Raw genomic sequence first — 23,313 nt, forward strand, 5'->3', positions numbered from 1 at the left:
TTCTAGCTTTTAGGACAGAGTAGCAGGCAGTATACTCTGGGCACCTTTTTATCCAAGCTACTCAATACTGCCCCCCTGTCCCAAAGATGTTAATACTTTATTCTAAGATTTGTATTTGATCCTGTATATGATCCTGTATAAAACTCTCTCTCTCTCTGTGCCTGTGTCTCTCTGTCTGCTCTGCCTCTCTGGTGTGGGTGTGGGTGTGGTGGTGTGTGTGTGTGTGTGTGTGTGTGTGTGTGTGTGTGTGTGTGTGTGTGTGTGTGTGTGTGTGTGTCAAATATCAATGGCAGTAGCAGGCACTAGTACTAATAATTGCATTCACTCCTAGTCACTACACCAAAGCACTGTTAAAGAAACGAAATTGGTCGAGAGCTCATCATTTTGTCCTTTTGTTCTCCCATTCCCTAATTGATTTAATATTAGGAACACTTTTGCTGTGAATGGTAGTATTAAAGACTCAGGGTTTGGCTGGCAGGAGGTCGGACAGAGAGGGTGGAAAAGAGGACAGAGATTCAATCATGTCATATCTTCATTATTTTTATTTTGAGTTTTTCATATCACAGACACACCTCATCGCTAACATGGGAAAAGGATTGTGTGTATTTTAACAATGGACATCAGGGTTAACATTTCACATGTTCATACTGTCAGATTTGGTTGATTATAAAATTAAGTGTTTGTCATAAATGGTAAGATGAGGAGCCTGATACATGGTCAGTATGTTTGTCATAATGGTAAGATGAGGAGCCTGATACATGGTCAGTATGTTGTCATAATGGTAAGATGAGGAGCCTGATACATGGTCAGTAATGTTGTCATAATGTAAGATGAGGAGCCTGATACATGGTCAGTATGTTGTCATAATGGTAAGATGAGAGAGCCTGATACATGTCAGTATGTTGTCATAATGGTAAGATGAGGAGCCTGATACATGGTCAGTAGTGTGTCAATAATGGTAAGATGAGGAGCCTGATACATGGTCAGTATGTTGTCATAATGGTAAGATGAGGAGCCTGATACATGGTCAGTATGTGACAGTTTCTGATTTGTTTCCAAGGTATTGTTTCAACTTTGATTCTGTTGTAGAGAGGCTAAAGGGAAAACTGTAGGCTTAACATTTAATAACTTCCTTTTAAAACTACTGGACGACTGGGATGTTTCCATCTCTAGCCTGTTGTTATCTTAAATGTCATTATTATAATACATTGTTGAAGACCTATTTTAAATACCCATTTACAAAATTTAAATTTTAGCACACACAAAACGTGTGCTAAAACATTGTTGGTAGATGAGGTTAGTTATCCAGGTCAAGAGCTTTGAGATCTTGTGAAAAGAACTACAATTGTAATGCATTATTATTATCAGTTTATTTGGGCCGTTGCACCTTGGGGAGAATGCTTTAAGTAATCACAGCTATTTCAATTATTGCTTAACACATAATGGAAGAATGTATGCTAGGGCATACTTGCCATGTACTGTGCGTGAAATAGGCCTACCTGTAAATCACTAGGATTCATACCAATGTACCACACCCTAGTTTGTGACATGCTTTTCATGTTGTCGATGTTACGAGCTGACTCATCTCAAACGTCTGCCTCCTATGAGGATTATGTATGCCCAAGTATGGGAAGCAATCATTTGATTGGTTCAGTGATCAAACGCTGACCTAGACACAAGAAAACACCTTGTTTTAAAGGAAGTAGCCTACAGACATGAAAAGTAGAGGGGCAATGATGTGACGGAATCTCTATGCAGCTGGAATGGGTAAGTCCTATTCATTGCTGTAGATCAGTGCTGGACTTGGACTAAAATAGGTGCCGTTAGTCATTTTGGGTGCTTGTACTGTTTATATTTAAGTGCAGGAGCTCAAACAGTAGAACATCGGAGGTGCCGGTCTTGTGCCGAAAATCTCCCCCTGCCAGAATTCTCTCGCCCTTCTCACTCATGACTTGCTTGCTAGTTGAGATTTCTGCTCTTCACTCCTCCGTTGTCAGTTCAGCGTACATTTCACTGATCTTAGTAGCAGAAAGATTTCTTTGTGTCCTTCGAGGTAGCTGTCAATGATCACGTTAGGCTGTGTTTTATTTTTTTTATGGTGGTTTGATCGTGGGGAAGGCACTAGTAATGTCTGCAGTTTTCAGTTTGGCTATTTGTTTCAAGTGTATTCGTCTATAAATAAACGTGAAGTTTGTTCTATAGAAAGTATTTGACTCTAGTGACAAAATTAAGGAAATTAGAAGAGGTGAGGATTTCGGCAGGGCCATTTTCTTGCCCCCGAAATTCTCCCCCGCTTCTAATTTCCTTAATTTTGTGGCTAAAGTCAAATAGTTTCTGTGACACACATCAGAGTCAAATACTTTCTATAGAACAAACTTCACATCAGGATCGGCAACCAAAATGAATAATTAATGTATGTGTGTTATATTAAACAGAAGAGGGAGTAAAATGTAGACAAGCAATAAACATTTCAGAACAACTACTAGTCGAATAAGACATGGGAGAGATTATGAATTTTGTCAAAGATATTTATTTATAGACTAATACACTTGAAACAAATAGCAAAACTGAAAACTGCAGACAGTAGGGGAGAGCGAGGTACGTTGTTGTCAAACTGTTCATACCACCGACACTATCTCAACTATCTCACTAGGCGCTATCTCAAAAATCAAATATCTACTTTGCGTGACTACGTGTTCTATGGTCAACTTGGTCAAGGTCACTCTAATCTGAGGTGAGCACAAGTTTTTTTTATTTTTCCCCTTCAAAAAATTGGCACTTTACATTCATGCAATAAAACTTTGTTAGGTGTGAATGTTCAAAATTATAATTTTACACTGATTAGAGGAGACAATGTGTCTTTTGAGACTTTAGCTGCAGTCCTATGTTGAGCTAACCTTGAGATTTAACCAACATTAGCACACATGTCAGTTTGGGACAAGTCTTCACATGTGACAACTTGCCCCAGTATACATAGACACACAGAACAATAATAGTATTAAATGTTACTGTAAATGTATTATTATATATACGTATAGTTTAGAGTAGCAGACACATCCCTGGACTACACAAGACAGGTTCTGGTGTGTGTGTGTCTACTAACACACTAAATGCCTACTGTATGAGACAGTATATTCACAGACACACTCTACTTCATACAGTGTCATGAATTTAGTGTGGTGTTATGAATTGCATTGTGGCAACAAGGATAGTAGACAGGTAGGTGGGCGTAATAAGCCTGTAATGAATATGTAATTGCGATGAGTAAATGTGTTTTTGAAGGAGGGAAGGAAAGAAAGATGGTTAGAAATTATAAAAGAAAGACAGAGAATGTCAGTACACCACCTGGCATAATGTTAAAGGCAGCGAGGCAGGTGACGTTGCAGAACAAATCAATCGGGAGTACAGCGAAGGACTTTGACATGAATTACTGTGCTCTGACTCGGTATTGTCAAAAGGTTACCAGAGAAGAAGTTGAGCCAGACAGCCATGCCAACCACAGTGGTTGGCTATACAAAGCCACGGCAGGTTTTTTCACCTGATTTGGAGATGCAGCTTGTTCAGTATATTAATAGGTCAGCTGACATTTATTTACATGCTTCTTAAAGCGGCACCCAACGCTGTCGCTGAGAAAGCCAGAGGCAACTAGCCTTGCCAGGGCAAGTAGCTTCAACAGAGAAAATGTTAATGTTTTCTTCGACGGTGTAGCAGAGGTGCTACAGAGATATCAATTTGGACCAGGAGACACATGTAAAGTCAATGAAACTGGGGTGACCACTGTACATAACCTGACAAGCATTTTGCTACACTCGCATTAACATCTGCTAACCATGTGTATGTGACAAATACAATTTAATTTGATCTGACAAAGTGGTGGGCAGACATGGATTCAAACAAGTATGGTTCGGCCAGCACCATTTCAGCCCTGCCAGGTCTCAGCACCATTCCAGCCCTGCCTAGCACGAGCTCAGACACAGACCTGCCCAGTTCTTATGCTAGCACGAGCTTGCCATTGCTGACAGCGGACTACCACCTCCAGAGGACATCCGGCCATATCCAAAAGCTGGCCCCCGAAAACCAGCTTGCAAAGGAAGAAAACGGTGCAAAACAGCAATTCTAACTGACACACCAGTGAAATGGGCACTAGAAATGGAAAAGAATAAGACACAATCTAGCAAAAGGCTGTTTCTGAAGAAAGGGAAGCAAGGGGGAATCAAAATCTGGATCTGAAAAGAACAAGGCAGCTAAAAAAAGAAAAATCGTAGAATAGTCATCATCAGATGAAAAGTGCTTCTGCCTCGTCTGTGTGGAGCCATTTTCAAACCGCATTCCAAAGGAGACTTGGGTGAAGTGTGTGAGATGCAACAAATGGGCCCATGATGCTTGCACCTCAGGCCAGGTAATTTATGTGTTCCAGAACTGTGACTCTGAAGATGAGTCAGATATGAATGTACGTCATATAGGCTGTTACAAAACTGTTCATTAGCGTGTTTAAACACCACGTCTGTTTTGTTAAGACGTTAAACATTTAAGCAAGTTATCTGCAGCATCCCATTCCGATTCAAACAAATACCGTGGATCTATGTGCACGCCAGAGAACGTTCGATTTCAAAGTAAAGTGGTCGTGCCACTTAATTAAATGTGTGCTTTGCCAGCATTATTGTTTTGATTGAAAGGCATGATTTGCCAGATTCTCTAAGCATGATTGTTTTGATTTGGAGTTCTTTAATGAAGGGCAGGGGGGAGATTTTCGGCACAACACCTGTACTCCGCTCCGTTGAGCTCCTGCTCAAATAAGCACTGCTATGGATTTAATTGTATATTTTCTTATTGTACAATTTGGAGTGGGCACATGAATGCAATAATATTAATAATAATAGTGATATCGTAAATGAGAATGAAAGTTATACATTATTTTATGTGTTAGAATAAACCATGGATATAGAGCCGGAATAAACATTCTACCAACACCATAAAATGATTCAACCATCTATTTATTCTACACCCTATGATGAGCTACTTTAATTAGTTATTGTGGGTATGCTCAAGTTGACTAAAGCATCATACTGTCACGCAATCTATGCGTAGTGGGTGCGGAGTCGGGCGTAGGAAGCAGAGGGTAAAGAACAATGTTTTATTGCGGCGCAGAGAAAATGGTCACGCCAAAACACCAGGCGCAAATAACAAGACTGGCCCAAAACCAGGACCCAACCAGTCCGGAGGAAAACAAAGGAACTCGCACAAACATGAACAGAGGAAAAATAAGCCCGTACAAAGAGCAGGCGGGCATACCGGTTCAAATAGCCCAACTAAAACCTAAACAAGAAACAGGTGTAACCAATAAGACAAAACCAACGGAAAAGGGATCGGTGGCAGCCAGTAGACCGGTGACGACGACCGCCGAGCGCCGCCCGAACAGGAAGATGAGCCACCTTCGGTGGGAGTCGTGACACATACGGCCATCCTGATCTCGTAAGCTTACATTTTGTTTCGTTACATTAATTCAGTGAAACGAAACTTAAGGCAATAATCAAATAGATGGCCTATAGATAGGATCAGGCTACACATTTAAAAGGTGACATAACAAATAAATTACATTTTGAGACAGTTCTGAATAAGTTAATTATAGCATTCTGAAATGGCTTCGATTAGTAAATAAATAAAAAAAAAACTTAAAATAATCTCTTTACATTATGACGGATTAAATTAGCTTTGTGATTTAAAATAAATGTAAATCCTGAAAATAAAGTAATGTATAGAATGCATTTCCAATGAGCAACTATCGTGAGATAACGCTCGTCCAATTTTTTCAAATTTCAGTGTTCGTTATTTCAACTGATGTACAAAAATGGATGGACATTCTCTTCCTGTTTTTGAAGTACTGTCAGCATATTTTGACAAGCATGTTTTATATACATTTTGGTTGAATCATTTCAATGAGTCACTTCAGCAGTGGCGTGTATTCATGGATGCCAAGGGAAGCCAGGCTTCCCCAAAAAAAGAACCAAGAAAAAAACAACATAATTTATCTTTCTTCTCTCTTGTGTTTCATAATTTTCCGGCTGAAGTATCTCACCATAAGAAAGCATCCGACAGAGCGAAACAGCGCCCGCTGTCTTTGTATGTATAGGCCATCTATTTGATGCTGTCTGGTCAAAAAGAGTATGACATTGTTGCCGCTGTAGGATTGAATGCAAGGGAAGCCAGTGAGCATTTGGCCTCCCTTGATAAACAAACAAAAAGTATTAAATAATAGCCAATCATTGTTGAGCTAAACTGAGTGAACTCAACTGTGAATGGTCCTGGCGTGCCAAAAAAAGGGTCAAGGGAAGGCCGTTTGGATTAGGCTTCACTCCAATCACATCGAGAGCAATACTTCATTGACAGAAACTACTTGAATTGTTGCATCTCGTTGTTGTTGTCGTCCTCCGGTGGCTAGCTAGATAAAATTGTCCCTTTTCTAAATGAGCCATTAATGGAGATAGGGATTTGAACTTGTGGTTTTACTTCATTCTCAATACTGGCCAATGATTATGACAGCGATTTTGATTCAATGATCATTGTGCCCCTGGCCTTCTGTTTTCTTTGCGACTTGCGTAAAATAAGGCAACGGCTTATGGAGCAGACAAAGACTCCAATTGTCAGAGTCCGTCTGAGCCTGGCGCCGTTGTGATGGGCACACAACGGTCAATTCACTCAGATCCCAGACATAACTGAGGGAATTGCTGCAATAAAATAAAGGATTTTGTTGTGTAGCCCTTTACACTCGTACCCAGCAACTTTAGCAAATGTTTTGTTGTACGAATGAGGGAAATGCTGTAAATTTAAGAGGACTGTATTTTGAAAGATGAGACATTAAGGATTAATGTTACCGCTTTGATGTCATACAAACAAGGCAAACACCCATGAGTCCAAATGTGCACATCACATTTCCATATCATAAAACTCATGTCATATACAGTGTCCACATTTTATGATCTCTGTGTTAGATGTACAGTTACAAGATGACATGTCGTCATACCCTGGGTTGTTCTGAACAGAATGAGACTGTTCAGCGTGGCACACACCTGAATGCACTCACAATGACTCTATTCGAAGCGCACCAAAATTATCTGTTTTCCTGAATTGCATTGTGAAAGCCTAATATCGTATTTTATAACTTAGCTAGTAATGGTAAAAATAGAATGCGTAAAAACAGTAATTGTGTGATGGCGAGGATGCAGGGTTTCAAAACAACTATACGTGTGCCTAGTCCCGTGTAGCTCAGTTTCAGCACCAGGGTTGTGGGTTCGATTCCCACAGGGGACCAGTATGAAAAAGTATTACAATGTATGCACTCACAACTGTAAATTGCTCTGGATAAGAGCGCCTGCTAAATGACTAAAATGTAAAAAATGTGCTTGCACTAGTTCCTCAACAGCACAGCTAGGAGAGCTCAAAAAAGCTCCTTTATAGTTGAAGACTTTTCTTTGAGTCATAAAAGTGCATTGAAATTACTTAGAAATTGTACACACTTTGGGGAGGTGTGGCCACATGGAGACACCAGTTAGTCCTCTCACTCAAACCCTTGTAATTTGATGTGGCACCTACCCCATATTTTCCAGGAATATTCTTATGTCACTGACTGTATCCAGAGTATATTCTGATTCCCTTCATATTTCTGCCTCAGCTGTTGTGTCCTCACCTTTTGTAGTTTAATAATTTTCCCATAATCTCCAAACAATTGCAAACATGGTTATGCATATGCTTTTCATATTTCTTCTGTAAGAAACATTTCAATTTAGCCTATCCATATAGGCCAATTCCCAGGAATGTAAAGGGTTAATATACCACGATTTCCTATGTTTTGGAAATGATGTATAGAGAGGGTTGAGGTACGTCAGCAAGTCCAGACCCTCTGACCCGATGCCTTGGAGGGAGCCCTTTGAGTCATACACTCTGATCTGATTGGACACACCATATGGAACCTTATTTCTCAACCCCAAAAATGTACACATTTGTTTCCATCCCAGTTCGTGAACATTTCTCCTTTGCCAAGATAATCCATCCACCTGACAGGTGTGGCATATCAAGAAGCTGATTGAATAGTATGATCATTACACAGGTGCAACTTGTTATGGGGACAATAAAAGGCCACTCTAAAATGTGCAGTTTTGTCTCAAAACACAATGCCCCATATATTTTAGGGAGCGTGCATTTGGCATGCTGACTGCAGAAATATCCACCAGAGCTGTTGCCAGATAATTTAATGTAAATATCTCTACCACAAGCTGCCTTCAACATCTTTTTAGAGAATTTGGCAGCACGTCCAACCGGCCTCACAACCGCAGACCACATGTAGCCAAGCCAGCCCAGGTCCTCCACATCCGGCTTCTTCACCTGCGGGATCGTCTGAGACCAGTCACCCGGACAACTGATGAAACTGTGGGTTTGCACAACCGCAGAATTTCTGCACAAACTGTCAGAAACCGTCTCAGGAAAGCTCATCTGTGTGCTCATCGTCCTCACCAGTCTTGACACTATGGGCACATGCTTACCTTCAATGGCCACTGGCACCCTGAAGAAGTGTGCTCTTCACCAATGAATCTCGGGTTTAAACTTTACCGGACAGGTGGCAGTATGGGGTCGTGTGGTTGAGCAGTTTGCTGAAGGTTGAGTGTGGTTGAGCAGTGCTCCATGGTGACGGTGGGGTTATGGTACAGGCAGGCATAAGTGACGGACAACGAACACAATTGCATTTTATCGATGGCAATTTGAATGCACAGAGATACCGGGATGAGATCCTGAGGCCCACTGTCGTGCCATTCATTATCCGCCATCCCCTCATGTTTCAGCATAATGCTGAAATGGACAGCCCTATGTCGCAAGGATCTGTACACAATTTCTGGAAGCTGAAAATGTCCCAGTTCTTCCATGGCCTGCATACTCACCAGACATGTCACCCATTGAGCATGTTTTGGATGTTCTGGATCGATGTGTACGACAGCGTGTTCCAGTTCCCAATAATATCCAGCAACTTCAAACAGCCATTGAAGAGGAGTGGAACAACATTCTACAGGCCACAATCAACAGCCTGATCAACTCTATGTGAAGGAGATGCATGAGGCAAATGGGGGTCACACCAGATGCTGACTGGATTTTTGATCCACACCCCTACTTTTTTTTAAAGGTGTCTGTGACCAACTGATGCATATCTGTATTCCCAGTCATGTGAAATCCATAATTAATTTATTTCAATTGACTGATTTCATTATATAAACTGTAACTCAGTAAAGTCGTTGAAATTGTTGCATTTTATATTTTTATTGAGTGTAGTTTCTCTACTGAAAAACGATAAAATGTACCTCTTATTATTGTCAGCCATCATTCTCGTCCCCTTTCAGCTCTTTGGTCAAAAATCCAATTCGAGAGCGGTCAAGCCGTGATTGGTCCACAAACCGTCAGTAGACTGGTACAGGCTATGTTAATTTGTTAGAATTTCCCCCGCTATAAAAGTATTGTAAGCATTTGCGAGTGCAAGATGGTCATTGGGGAGCAAACTGGAAACTTGGTGTGAGGGAGAGAAGACATCCCTGTTGGTAGTCGGGACGTGGCGTTTTTGTGAGAGCGCAGTAATTTCTGAGTGTTGACGTATAGTAAGTATTTCTTCAGGCGAACCAAAATCTCAGCTCTCGAATTAATTGACTGCGTGTGGAAATGCATTTCTGCTCGCTCGAAGTCACACTAGCAAGCTCTCAAGTTTAATTTGCGCGCTGGCTCGACCACATCTTCTCTCAAGACTATGGAAGGCCAAGAGTTTCAAGTCGTCTTGATTTGAACGCTTTTTATGGGCATTTTTACACGCGTTTATTACACAACATGTTCAGTGTGCATTTACATGCGATTAGAACGTTTTGAATATTGTACTTTAACATGCTGACCAGCCATGTTATTCAGTTAAAAAGCCATGTTATTCAGTTATTGCACCCACACTGCTCGTGCGCGCCAACGAGCGTCTGCGTTACCAAGGGATACGTTCCTATTTCTTACGCAGATCGCGCTGAAAGTCCTGCCTCTCCCATCACCTCGTTGGTTTATAGAAGCAGGTACCCACGTGCCATCTCCTCATTGGTTATACCCACGTGGGTGATTGAAAGACGAACTGTTTTACCGGTAGTCGTGGTAATACTATGAAAGTTTAGATGCGATCACCATATAAATTCAACGACAAAAAAGACTGTAAGGAGGAGAGATGACTAGAAACGATTCGGTTGGCCGTTTTATGTGTGGATTAATTTGTCAGAGTAGAGGACCTTGTGCAGTTCAGGTAAAATAACAACTCAATGTTTATATCCCAGGACAAATTAGCTAGCAACAGCAAGCTAGCTAAATAGGACAAATTAGCTAGGAGGTGCAAGCTAACTAGCTAAATTGCCATACATGTTTAATGCTTTTCGACCTGTCCCCAAATGAATGTCATTGGTTCAGAGTTTGTTTTGATATTTTAACCTGCGTGTTGTGTTTGGTGTAGGGGGACAAAATACATTTATGCACGATAGCGCACGCGCGCTGTTGGTTTGGGTTCCGTGTTAAACGCATGAAATTGTGTCACTGCATACGTATTGAACGCCCGGTACATTTCATGCGTCTGAAAGTACCACATTGTAGCCCCTCCCACCTCAATTTCCGTGAGTTTGACTTCTAGCCTGTTGCGATGAATCGCTCAGGGGGGGAGATGTTAATAAATGTGGATCAAATTGTTACAATTAGTCAATTACATTTACAGAATGTTAACGCTACAGCACCCTGGTCTTCCTCCGCTGCCTCAACAGTTTATAAATACCTTTTTAGAAAACATTTTAATTCAGCCTTTGTGGTTTGGAAAGTATAGTGACTATTGCTTTTAATTGATCAAACAAATGGGGTTTTGGAAAAGTAGGTACTTTTCTCTTAACAGTCCCATCTGGTGGATGGAAAGTCTTTTATTTTTTATTTTTTCCAAATGGACTTAGAGCTTGATACTTCAGACAAGAAAAAAATATGGATAGCTAATTAAAATAAGAAAATACCTTTATGAATTATGAAGCCTTTATGTGCTTTTTTTCAATACATGAATGCTTTAAAAAATTCACAATGTGACGTTAGCTGCCAAAAGTTTTCTGCAATTATCCAAAAACATTGTTATGGTCATTTTTACATGCGTTCATTACACCTGTTCAGCCTATTGGGTAAGGAATTGGCTTTTTGGAGTTGTTTTTGGATAATTGCCGAAAACAACTTATTTGGCATCTAACATCACATTTTGTCATTTAAAAAAAAGTACATATTGATTTCTTAATTTATGGATAGCCAGGGGCACACTCAGACATAATTTACAAACTAAGCATTTGTGTTTAGTGAGTCTGCCAGATCTGAGGCAGTAGGGATGACCAGGGATATTCTCTTGATAAATGTGTGAATTAGACAATTTAATGTAGTGGAGTAAAACATATAAAAAGTAAAGTACAGATACTCCCCCAAAAACGACTTTAGTAGTTTTAAATAATTTTTTACTTAAGTACTTTACATCACTGAGAGACTTACCCAGAAAGACTCACAGCTGTAATTAAAGCCAAAGGTTATTCTAACATGTATTTATTCAGGTGTGTGAATACTTATGTAAATTAGATTTCTGTATTTTATTGTCAAAACATTTGCAACAATTCCCCCCCCTTTTTTTTCTTCCAATTTTCATTTTGGGATATTGTGTGTAGATGGGCGAGAAATAAATGTAATGCATTTTGAATTCAGGCTGTAACACAACAGCATATGTTCAATGGGTATGAATACTTTCTGAAGGCACTATATATTTTAAATATAGGCTACCTTAAATAACAAGGTTTTAATGAATTTGATTATATATTAAAGTATAGGCAAAAAAAATCCAAAGGAAGCTTACAGCTAAAACTCAACAATATGGTTTGTCTCTTCTCTATTTCAGTAATATTTGATTCACAATGAGCCATTCAATGGAGTCTGCAACTCAGATCAAAAAGTGGACGAAGGAAGAAGTTCATCAGTGGTTGACGACGCAGGTTAAAATTAACCACATATATGCAGACAAGTTGCTAGAAGAGGAGGTATCAGGTGAAGACCTAGAATACTTCCAAAAGAAGGATCTTCTGGATCTGAACATAAAACATGGTCCGGCTGTGAAAATTGTGTCAATGCTTGAGGAATTGAAGAGTGGATTACAGCATAAATCACAATTTCCTGCATACATCAAGAAATGGACACAAGAACAAGTTTGTCAGTGGTTAAGGGAAGAGGCGAAGGTATACCACCAATATCTAGAGCGGATCGTGGAAGAGGAAGTGTCAGGCAGTTGCCTGTTTTGCTTCAAAAAGAATGATCTTGTGGAACTAGGCATAAAACATGGTCCTGCTGTTAAAATAATTGGCATGCTAGAAAAGTTAAACAATGGACCAGAGCCTATATTACAACCCCCCACACACATCAACGTTGACCAAGAAAATCTACAGAAACCACCTGAGAAGCAAGTAGAACTATGTCAAGCTCTACCAGTTCATACTGTATCCCCGATGAAGAGAGAACCAAACACAGAAGAGCTCAAAATAGTGGAACCATCAGGGAAAACGGTTACACGAAAGAAAGAAGAACCAAAACCACAGGCCATGGGTGCAGAAAAGTTACCGTCCAAGGTAGGGGTTGTGTAGCATCTTGGTTATTTAATGAGGTACGCTTCTCTCACACACACACAACATACAGTAAGTCCTTGCTTAGTAAAGCAGGTGATATAAGTCAATTAAACACAACAATACGTGTGTGGTAGTAAATACAATTGCAATTTTGATTGTCTTCTAGGCCTAAATAAAATATTTAAAACTAACCCTATTTAATTCCCACAGATGCCAAGTTCACTTACCTTGCTCCAGAATACCCTCGATGACTTACAGCAGGACGAGTTTAAACGGTTTAAGTCTTGTCTGAAAGACTTCAAACTGAAAGGATGTAGATCGATTGCACGGTGTCACTTGGAAGACAACAAGAGCCGCACAGACGTAGCGGACTCAATGACAAAGCACTATGAGGAAGAGACATTAAATATCACACTTCAGATTCTTGAGAGAATCAGACACAATGAACTTGCTGGCCAACTGAAAAGTGATATGGGTAAGTGAAACAATATTTATTTTATAGATTAACTTTATTTGTCAGGGACAATGTACAACAACTTCAGTCTCAGAATTTGAGAAGTGATGCGTTGCACCATATTTAGCTGACAGCTACCTCTCGGGTGGTGCAGTGGTCTAAGGCACTGCATCACAGTGCTAGCTGTGCCACTAGAGATCCTGGTTTGAGTCCAGGCTCTGTTGCAGCCGGCGTGACCGGGAGACCCATGGGGCTGCGCACAATTGTCCCAACGCTGTCCAGGTTTGGATGACAGGGATATTCTTGTCCCATCGCACTCCTGTGGCGGGCCGGTTGCACTGCACGCTGACACGGTCACCAGGTGTAGTGTTTTCTCCGACACATTGGTGCGGCTGGCTTCCGGGTTAAGCGGGCATTGTGTCAAGAAACAGTGCGGCTTGGCTGGGTTGTGTTTCGGAGGACGCACGGCTCTCGACCTTCGCCTCTCCCGAGTCCGTACGGGAGTTGCAGCGATGAGACAAGACTGTAACTACCAATTGGATACCACAAAATTGGGGAGAAAATGGGCTAAAATTAAAAATATGTTAAAGATTTAGCTGACAGCTAATTTACATCTGCTGTACCCGGGCAGGTGAATATACAGTATAAACATGAAAAGATTATATACAAACATTTTGATTTCGGTCACATTATTCTATGAATCTCAAGTCACAACCAATGTAACTGCATTGTTTTTAAAAGTCATAATTATCAAATTGTCACAAACAAGATCACCAGCAATATTTGTTTGGATCACCAGTAATTGATTTAGTTTTGCAATTATTTCTTCAGGTCTACAAATGATGACAGCACAAGACGGCAAAAACTATTTGAGGAGAGAGACCAATCAGGGTAGTAAATTGAAGTACTTGTTAACTTGTGGAGGAAATATGATGGACTACTATGATCGATTCGTTATTGTTATGAACAAGAGTCACACTGAGCAACTAGAATATCTTCCTTTTCTGAGCAAGTTGAAATTGTTCTGTGTCCTGGACTTTGATCCTGACTCTGCAGCTCCTGGTGGCGTATGCAGTTCATACAGAGAATCAAGAGTGGCAAATCTCCATCTCCCAGCCCAATTCCAACCCGACCCAAGTGTTGTGATAAAAAATCTCAACCTGTATAAGCAGACCAGCTGGGTTTTTTGTAATGGGAGGCATGACCTTGAAAGTGAATCTGGTAGACAGCTGGACTACAAAGTCTGGTTCAAGGAGAAACGCAAAGAGATMGAGCATATGGTTTCATTCATTTGCAAACCTGAAGTTCTTCCAAATGGAAGAACTCTTGTCATATTTCTTCTACTGTCACCTGTAACTGATAGAGATCCTGTCTTTGATACTTTCCTGGCATTCTACTCACATGTTGAGGAAAGCATTGTGAGTATTTGTGAATCTAGGAGCACATTTGAGAAATGGAAAGACTTGATACAGGATAAATGTGAGTCTGACATCAGCACGCAATCAATATATGAGTTGACACTCAGTGAAGTCAATGGTACTATAATGTCACTTGGACCACACAATCAGCCATCAGGAAGACTCCTTCCATCTTCTGACTCCAGCACTGTTGTTCTCCAACAAAAGGATGAAGACCGATTGACGGCTCTAGATATTTTGTGTCAGAATGAATGTGAGAAAGTCTATGAAGAAAATAGCACAGAGTTTCAAGACTTCAAAATCAAAGTAGAAAAGGAATTCTACAGAGGGGGTAAAGTCAACTGGTGGAACTTCTATTTTTGTGAGAAACCCAAAGCAAAACCTTTCATTAGAAGAGACAAATATGACAATCTCATGAAAATTGTGAAATGTCAGACAAAAGATCCCAAAACCACATGTGTTTTGCTGAATTTGTTCCACCACCCAGGTTGCGGAGGCACCACCTTAGCCATGCATGTGATGTGGGATTTACGCAGAGAATTCAGATGTGCTGTGTTGAAGGACAATACATTACCAAAAGCTGAAGTGGCTGTTCAAGTCAAAAAGCTGATGAGGCTTGGGAAAAGTGACAAATCTCAGAATACACCAGTTCTGTTGTTAGTAGATGATTCAAAGGAAGCAGAAAACACACAAACTCTGCAGACCTGCATACGCAAAACTGTTGAAGAGGACTACACAGGCAGAACTGTGGAAGATTCATCAAATTCACAAGTCATCATCCTGAGTTGTGTTCGATCCCATAACCCCAAGGTCCAGTACAAACACTGTGCAACAGAAAGTCAGTACATCACAGCTATACTAACGAAAAAGGAACAAGATGATTTTGAGGAAAAACTTCAAGAACTTAAAGAAAGTCATGAAAAACCGGAAAACTTCTACAGCTTCATGATCATGAAGAGCAACTTTGACAAGAAATACATCGCTGATGTTGTCAGCCACACTCTGAAGGACTTAGACATGAGCACACAAAAAGCTCAACTACTTTTCTACTTTGCACTGTTGAACTCATACGTGGCTGAATCAGACATATCTGTGTCTCTCTGTGAGGACTTTTTTGGAATGAAAATGGCTTACTGGGGAGAAGACAATGTACTTGAACGAATGGAACCTTATTCAAATTTGCTGAAAATAGTTCAAGTCGATGAACGTGGAGGATACAAAGCAATTAGCATCCTTCATCGTGATATAGCTTCTGCATGTCTGGAAGAATTGCACAAAAGCCACGGGATTAACGAGAGTGAAATAACCATCAACATGCTACACTGTGATTTGTTTTTCAAAATTGGTGTAGTAAAAGACGCCCTGATGCTATCAATAGAACGCATGCTGATTAAAAGGCAGCGCAGGAAAGATGGAGATGAAAAAGATACTCAGTTCTCTCCCTTGATAGAGAAAATTCACCTTCAAGAGGGGAGACACAAAATCCAAGACATCTTTGTGAAAGCATCATCCCGTTTTTTTACAAGTGCATCCATTCCTCAAGCCCTTGCAAGGTATCTCTACCTCAATCAGCGTGATTTTCCGCAGGCATTGAATTGGGCAGAAAATGCCAAGAGAATCACAGAAAACCCATACACTGTTGATACGATTGGACAAGTTTACAAAAGTTATCTTAAACATAACATCCAGAATGAAAAGAAAAAAACACCACGCAATCCAGGGGATTTGGATACTAACCTAAAGCTAGCAAAAAATGCTATAAAGGCTTTTCAAAGAGCTCAAGAACTGGCCATGAATGAGGATCAACCTGATGAGGAAGCTGATGACAATCTGTCAAAATCATCATACAACATCTTTGGGTATGTGGGGGAAATTGAGACGGTACTGACAGTCTTTGAAATTCTAAGCAAGCTGCCATTCTTTGAAGAAGCTGATCCAGTAACACAGAAGTACATGCAGAGCTTTCTGAATGGAAAAATGCCCATCAACAGCGTACCCAAGAACGATAATGAAATCAACAGAAAATATGTTGACATTATCCAAGAACACAAGTCTTTTCTCCTTAATTTGAAAACCCAAGTCAAAAAAGTTTTTGAATTCTTAAACGATTACTACACTTACATGAAAGGAAACGATGCAGGAGACTTCGAGACAAGAAATCGGACAAAAATATCAGAACACTTCAAGACATATATAACACTTGTTTGCTCTTCACCAGAGGAAATATCGAGAGAACAAACGAGCAAGCCGAAGCTTAGACTAAACATGGACATCGAAAAGTGTAGGAAGTTACTTGAAGAGAAGAACGCAGACACATTTGCAGGGGTACTTCATCATCTCGACAAGACTGCAGAGGAAATGGAGGAAATCATTGAGTGCTACAAATTTTTACGGCAACATTGTGAGCAAATTACAAAAGAAAAAAACAAAGACAAAAACAATTTCATTTTGGCAAATATAATTCTCAGCATACTAAAGCCAAATTCGAAACATGTGAAGAGTCACAAGGAACTCACTGATCTTCTCATGCTAACATTGCAAGATATAGGAGTGCAACATCCCTTCCCAGAGCCATACTATCTGGCTTTGTTGTTGCTTTGGCCAAGTTCAAACGCAGAAGATACAGATATTAGAACATATGTGAACTCACTTCGGAACTCATTCAGACGGAAACTGTCAAAGTTTATGAGGATGAGGAACACCATTGCCCACTTCTACTTGGGCCAGAGAAAAGGATTAGAAAGACTTGTTCCTAAAGCCAAACTTGATGAGTGTTTTGCACACGTGGCACGCACTAATTTGGCCCAACTTTGGCGGAGTGGAGACATTTTTAAGGAAAAGAAAATAATTGACCGTCTCTGTAGGGTCAATGGAACCATAGAGGAAGGAGAACTTTATGCTAATTATGGCAAACTTAAAATCCCAGTACGCCCGGCATATCTTGGTGGAATAAGCAGTGGTTTCAGCACTGAAAAGGTGTCGTTCTTCGTAGGATTTGCCATAGATGGACCACTTGCATACGATATCAAGTATGAATAGGCTATGAGAAGCCCATGTTATAAAGGCCTCAATGATGAACTGCATGCTTTGGTCCAAGAGTGTGGACAATGGAGGAAGTATGGATTAACCACAACCTGACAATCGAAAACAAGACAACAATCTACAAAGCACATGCTCTTAATGGAGGCATGGATAATCAATGTTATGAAAGGAAACAAACATCTTCAACCTGGTTACCTTTTGACTTGACGTTAAAACAACATTTTAGGAGACAAAACACCCTTACTTGTTGTAGTGAGGTCTGATCTATCTAGAATGTATTAGTTATGCACAGCATCATTAACTGGACATTACTAACTAACAGTAAAAGCTAACATGACAACCCTAGCAATGAGTACTAGCAGAGTTCTGTGGACTGCATGTTAAGGTACCAATCTAATGAGTTATTAAAAATAACTAAACTGGATCACTGCCTGCCTGGTCTCCATCATGACATGGTGTCAGTATTAAAACATTCCCAAAACGGAAGATTGGTGAGGAAAAATGTCCCACCCAAATTCAACCCAGCAGAGCCATTCGATTGGCTGATGGCCATGGCTGATCTGGAGACAATGTTTTGGCATCAAAACTGGACAAGGAGAGCAGTGTGGTGCGGATAAATTCAGTACTTTATGCAATTGGAAGAAATGCAGAGATAATCAACAATGACCTTCACCTTTGACTACAATCAATGATGAGTTCGACTTTGATGTGGTGACTGAAAAGCTGAATGGACATTTTGTGCCACGGCACAATGTGATTCACGATTGAACCATAAACAGATTCAGAAAGGGGGAGAGACAAATTTTAAACTTTGAGGAATCTAGCTGAACACTGAGCACTACAAAGGATGAACAAATACGGGATAGGATTGTAATTATTATTACAACTAGAGCATATCAACAATAATTGGGATAACCACGCTAGCTTTGCACTCATCTGGGTCCTAGCAAACATACTAGGTATCAACAGCTAATCCAGTAGGAGCTGGAAGCTATAGTGAGCTTAGATTCGTCAAACATGACATGATATCGCAGAGAATTTGCATAAAGTTCAAGTTTCCCCAACTTGGGTCCCGCCCTGTTCACGCTCCCTCGCCCATGCTCGCATTGCCCAACGTTCCCCCCCCCCCCCCCCCCCCCCCCCCCCCCCCCCCCCCCCCCCCCCCCCCCCCCCCCCCCCCACCCACTTCGCTTCTCTTCATTATTTTCAGGGTCAGTTACAAAGCAGTCTAATTCTGATGACGAGTGGCATGTTGAGCTCCCAGTGAATAGCACACATTTAAGATTGACACTGGTGCAGATATCACAGTGATGTCTCAGAGCACTTAGCAGAGCTTGCGACAGTGTCCCCATCTGGTCAAAACTGCAACTATTGTTCACGTCCCAAGTGGCAGGATTGATTGCATGGGTACATTCCTAGCCACATGTGAGTGAAAAAGGAGAAAAGTACAAATTCTGGACCACATGCAAATGTCCTAGTTAGTAGAACTGTTGCATGCAAGATGGGTTTGGTTCTCAAAGCAGACGAGATTAGTATTGATGTGTTTGGAGAGAGGGCTACTGAACTGTGAACCAGTCAAGATTGAGCTTAAGCCCGACACAGTCCCCTACTCTGGCTACGCCACACAGAATCCCTTTTACACTCCTCCATAAAGCAGAAAAATAACTGATCAGAATGGAAACAGATGACATCGTTGAGGAAGTCATTGAGCGTAATGACTGGTGTGCTCCCATGGTGCTGGTGATGAAGAAAAATGGCAAAGTGCGAACGTGGATCATGGACTTAAAACATCTCAAATGAAGCAGGTTCATCTTGCCCACCTTGGAGGATGTAGCGTCACAGCTATCCGGGGCGAGAGTAATTTACACACTCAACTCGTCTAGCGGTTTTTGGCAGATACCGCTTGGCCCCAGCAACAGAACTGACGACTTGTAGGAAGGTAACTTACTCCTGTAGGAAGATTCTGCTTCAAGCACCTACCTTTGGGAATAACAAGCGCGCCASAGATCTTCCAGAGGGAGATGAGCAAGCTCCTGAGCGGACACGAGGGCACAGTCATTCTGATGGATGACATACTGTTCTACAGTGCAAACAAGAAAGAACATGACAGGAATCTGAGCAAAGTGCTACAAACCTTTTAAAGAGTCAGGAATAAAGCAGAACAAAAACAACTGCCATGTTGGGAAGTCCGAGATCCAGTACTTTGGTCATGTGATTGGAGCCGATGGGATAAACCCAGATAACAGCAAAGTGACAGACGTCCAGTCCAACAAATGCTGGGACTGCTGAACTACTTGGGCAAGTTCTTGCCCAGCCTGTCATCGGTGCTCCACCATATCAGTGATGTAGGGAGACCTCCAGGAGCAGGCCTTCCGCAAGGTCAAGGCTATGTTAGTTTCAACACAGGCATTAGCATACAACAATGGCAGAAAACCAACCGTAGTCAGTGCGGACATGAGCAGCTACGGTCTTGGAGCTACACTCCTACAGGAACAAGAAGGGGGTGCATTTTGTTCACGCACACTATCAAAGAATGGCAGGATCTTGGGTATGTGAACAATTTCCCTCTACCTGCACGGCATGGACAGCATTATTCTACAGACAGACCATAAGCCACTCGTTCCAATGATTAACACGTACAACCTGGACAAAGCACCACTCTGGCGTCAGCGACTGCTCATGCACTTCAACGTGAAAGCTGTGGATGTTCCTGGAAAACAGTAAGTGGTGGCTGACACACTGTAGAGAAACCCGCTGAAAGAAAACACATCAGACTCAGAAAAAGAAATCCAAGCATATGGTGGAAAGCAGACCAGTGTCTACAGTCTACACACAGGCTGGATGACATCAGAGAGGTGACATGCAACGACGAGACCTCCAAATGGTTATCAGCCACATCCGAAAAGGCTGGCCTGAGAGAATRGCGCAGCTACCCTACTCGCTACAGGGATACCACACAGCGAGAGCTGGATGGACTAGTGCTGTATCAAGACAGGATCGTCATCCCAGCTTCACAGGAAGAAGATGTTCTACAACCGATACACAAAGGTCACATGGGGCTGACAAAGTGCCTGAGAAAGACGCAAGATATCAATGTGGTTGCCGGGCATCAGCGCCTACAAAGCAAGAAAAGTGACATCATGCAAGTTCTGCACAGAGAAAAAAACAACTCAACTTGTCACAATACCTTTTATTTAAAGGGTCTGTGGCAGAAGATCACGGTTGACCTGTGTGAGCTCGAAGGCAATAAATACCTTGTAGCGGTGGACTACTTCTCCAGAGACATAGACCATCTACCAACTACCACAAGCCTCAAAAGCATGGTTGTGTGATGGTGGATTCCAACCAAGCTCGTTAGCAACAACACTACCCAGTTTGTCTGTACTGAGTTAGACGAGTTATATACCACCTCCAGCCTCTATTACCCGCAGGAAAACAATTGCAGAAAAAGTTGTTCAAACAGCTWAACTAATTCTCAAACATCCAAATCCACATATTGCCCTGATGTGCTACTGAGCCACGCCTATCTGTGGAACCGGAGAACTCGCAACTCATGACAAGACGTCAAATCCGGACAGCTGTCCTCACACTGGAAAAACTACAACCAAACACATCAGCCACGATAGTGTGAAACATAAGTACCAGAAAGTCAAACAAGCGTACCAGTTCTTCTACAACAGGAGGCATTCAGTGCGCCCCTTACCTGAACTATACCCTTGACAGAGTCTAAAAGTCAAGCTGGACGGAGAGAAGGGATGGAAAACACAAGCAGTGGTCATCAGCAAATCTCCAGAGCTGAGATCCTACGTTGTTGAAACTGAACATGGCACCGTCGCTCATAGAAACAGGCGAAACCTTCAGGCTGTACCAGAGTCATCTACTCCAGACAGACAGAACCAGAACAACAAAGGAGTCACCCAGTCTACCAGTGAGGACATCGCACAGGCCCTGCCTGTGAGCCATCCATCTCCTACACCCTCACTCAGACCACCAACAAGTCAGCCTCACCACAACCGGTGAGAATGACCTCCAAAGGTTGAGAGGTRAAACTACCCCTGAGGTTTAGAGACACTTGAGAAAACAACAATATTGAGACAAAATACTCTTTTGGTTCCGAAAAGAGCAGGAAAATACTTTTGATTAAAAAACTAAAAAGATAAGAGACAGCAGCTGTTGCAGGGCAGAATAATCCCTTTGTGGCTGCGGACAAACGGCTGTCTACCGCAATGACCTAGTGGACACAGTTATGAGAATTGTTCATGTGAAGAACAAAACAAGGGGGAAAAAATGTGCTTCTCTGAAATACAAATTGTTTGTACTGAAACAGTCCACAATCATGAGTATTTGTACTAGGAAAGGAGAATGTTATTGACTTTTGATTTATCTCAGAAACCGTAGTGATGTCTGATCTATCTGGGATTTATTAGTTAGGCACAGCATCATTAACTGGGTGTTACTAACTAACAGTGTATGCTAATATGACAAACCTAGCCATGAGTACTAGCAGATAGTAGCTCTGGGGACTGCATTTTAAGTTTCCTGCCTTCTGAGTTATTAAACCTAACTAAACTGGATTGCTGCCTGCATGGTCTCCATTAGGACACTTGTAGTATAGGCTACTTTCTTCTGTTAAACAGCCCCCAGACTACCATGAAGGCAGATGTTTTACTCCAATCCTCTGGGTTGTATTTGGTAGACACTGTGATTTAGTAATACTGTTACTCTTTTATTTTATTTATTTATTTTTTATTTTACCGTTATTTTACCAGGTAAGTTGACTGAGAACACGTTCTCATTTGCAGCAACGACCTGGGGAATAGTTACAGGGGAGAGGAGGGGGATGAATGAGCCAATTGTAAACTGGGGATTATTAGGTGACCGTGATGGTTGAGGGCCAGATTGGGATTACTCTCAGATTACTCTCTCTTACTCATTGACACAAGAATGAGAATGATGTGTTTTACTCAGTGTGCATAGGCGCCAGCACCAAACAACAAGTTTTCTTACTGGGGAGAGTGACGACTAATGAGGTTACTGCCAGTGTTCGACCTCAGAACTGTATATACTTTGAGTCTCTAGTGTTTGGAGAAACATCCAGTGAGATTGGAAATGCTGATGCAATGAGAAGATTAAATGCTGATGCAATGAGGAGATTAAATAATATATATATATATATAGTCCTTTCAATCTGGATATTCAAGAATGTAAAATATCTGTGAAGTTTACGTTCTGCCATCCTGGGAGAAACCAGGGAAGTAACTGCTGGAATGACGAAAGACTGTCAAGACAAGACAATCTAAGTGCTCCTGGATGCAATGTCCAGAAATGCAGGAAAATGCATGTGACGTCGAATAAGTAGATTTGAGAATGGAGAATAATGAAGCATTGTGTGTGCATTGATATTTTTGGCATATCAAGCCGAAAAAATGAATATGAAACGTTTTGTATCAAGGTGACACTTATCTTTATGTTGCAGCAGGACTGTGAATACACATATCTATTGTAAATATCTCAATTTCACAGATATTGTACATGTTGTAAAATTGTGGTAATCAATGTAAATAACTGTAGGACCAACTGTACAATTATGTAATGAGCATATTGTATTATGAGAGAAACTCATACGAACAACAAGTACAGTTGTACAGGTATAGATATTCTGCAGATACGAAGGCCTGAAAAATGAAATGTATTATACTGTATGTGTTATTCTTTAATATTG

The 23,313-nt window shown here is 41.2% G+C and overlaps 1 protein-coding gene across 1 annotated transcript; it reads left to right on the forward strand.

Annotated features, from left to right (window-relative positions):
- Nucleotides 1–695: 695 nt before the first annotated feature.
- Nucleotides 696–18,713, forward strand: LOC111952147 (sterile alpha motif domain-containing protein 9). Its single transcript, XM_023970675.2, has 4 exons — nucleotides 696–1,767; nucleotides 11,960–12,680; nucleotides 12,888–13,152; nucleotides 13,963–18,713. The coding sequence occupies exons 2-4, from the start codon at nucleotides 11,976–11,978 to the stop codon at nucleotides 17,586–17,588; spliced, it is 4,596 nt and encodes a 1,531-aa protein (XP_023826443.1). The 5' UTR covers nucleotides 696–1,767; nucleotides 11,960–11,975; the 3' UTR covers nucleotides 17,589–18,713.
- The last annotated feature ends 4,600 nt before the right edge of the window (nucleotides 18,714–23,313 follow it).

This window comes from Salvelinus sp. IW2-2015, linkage group LG26 (genome assembly GCF_002910315.2).
Source record: "Salvelinus sp. IW2-2015 linkage group LG26, ASM291031v2, whole genome shotgun sequence".
NCBI lineage: Eukaryota > Metazoa > Chordata > Actinopteri > Salmoniformes > Salmonidae > Salvelinus > Salvelinus sp. IW2-2015.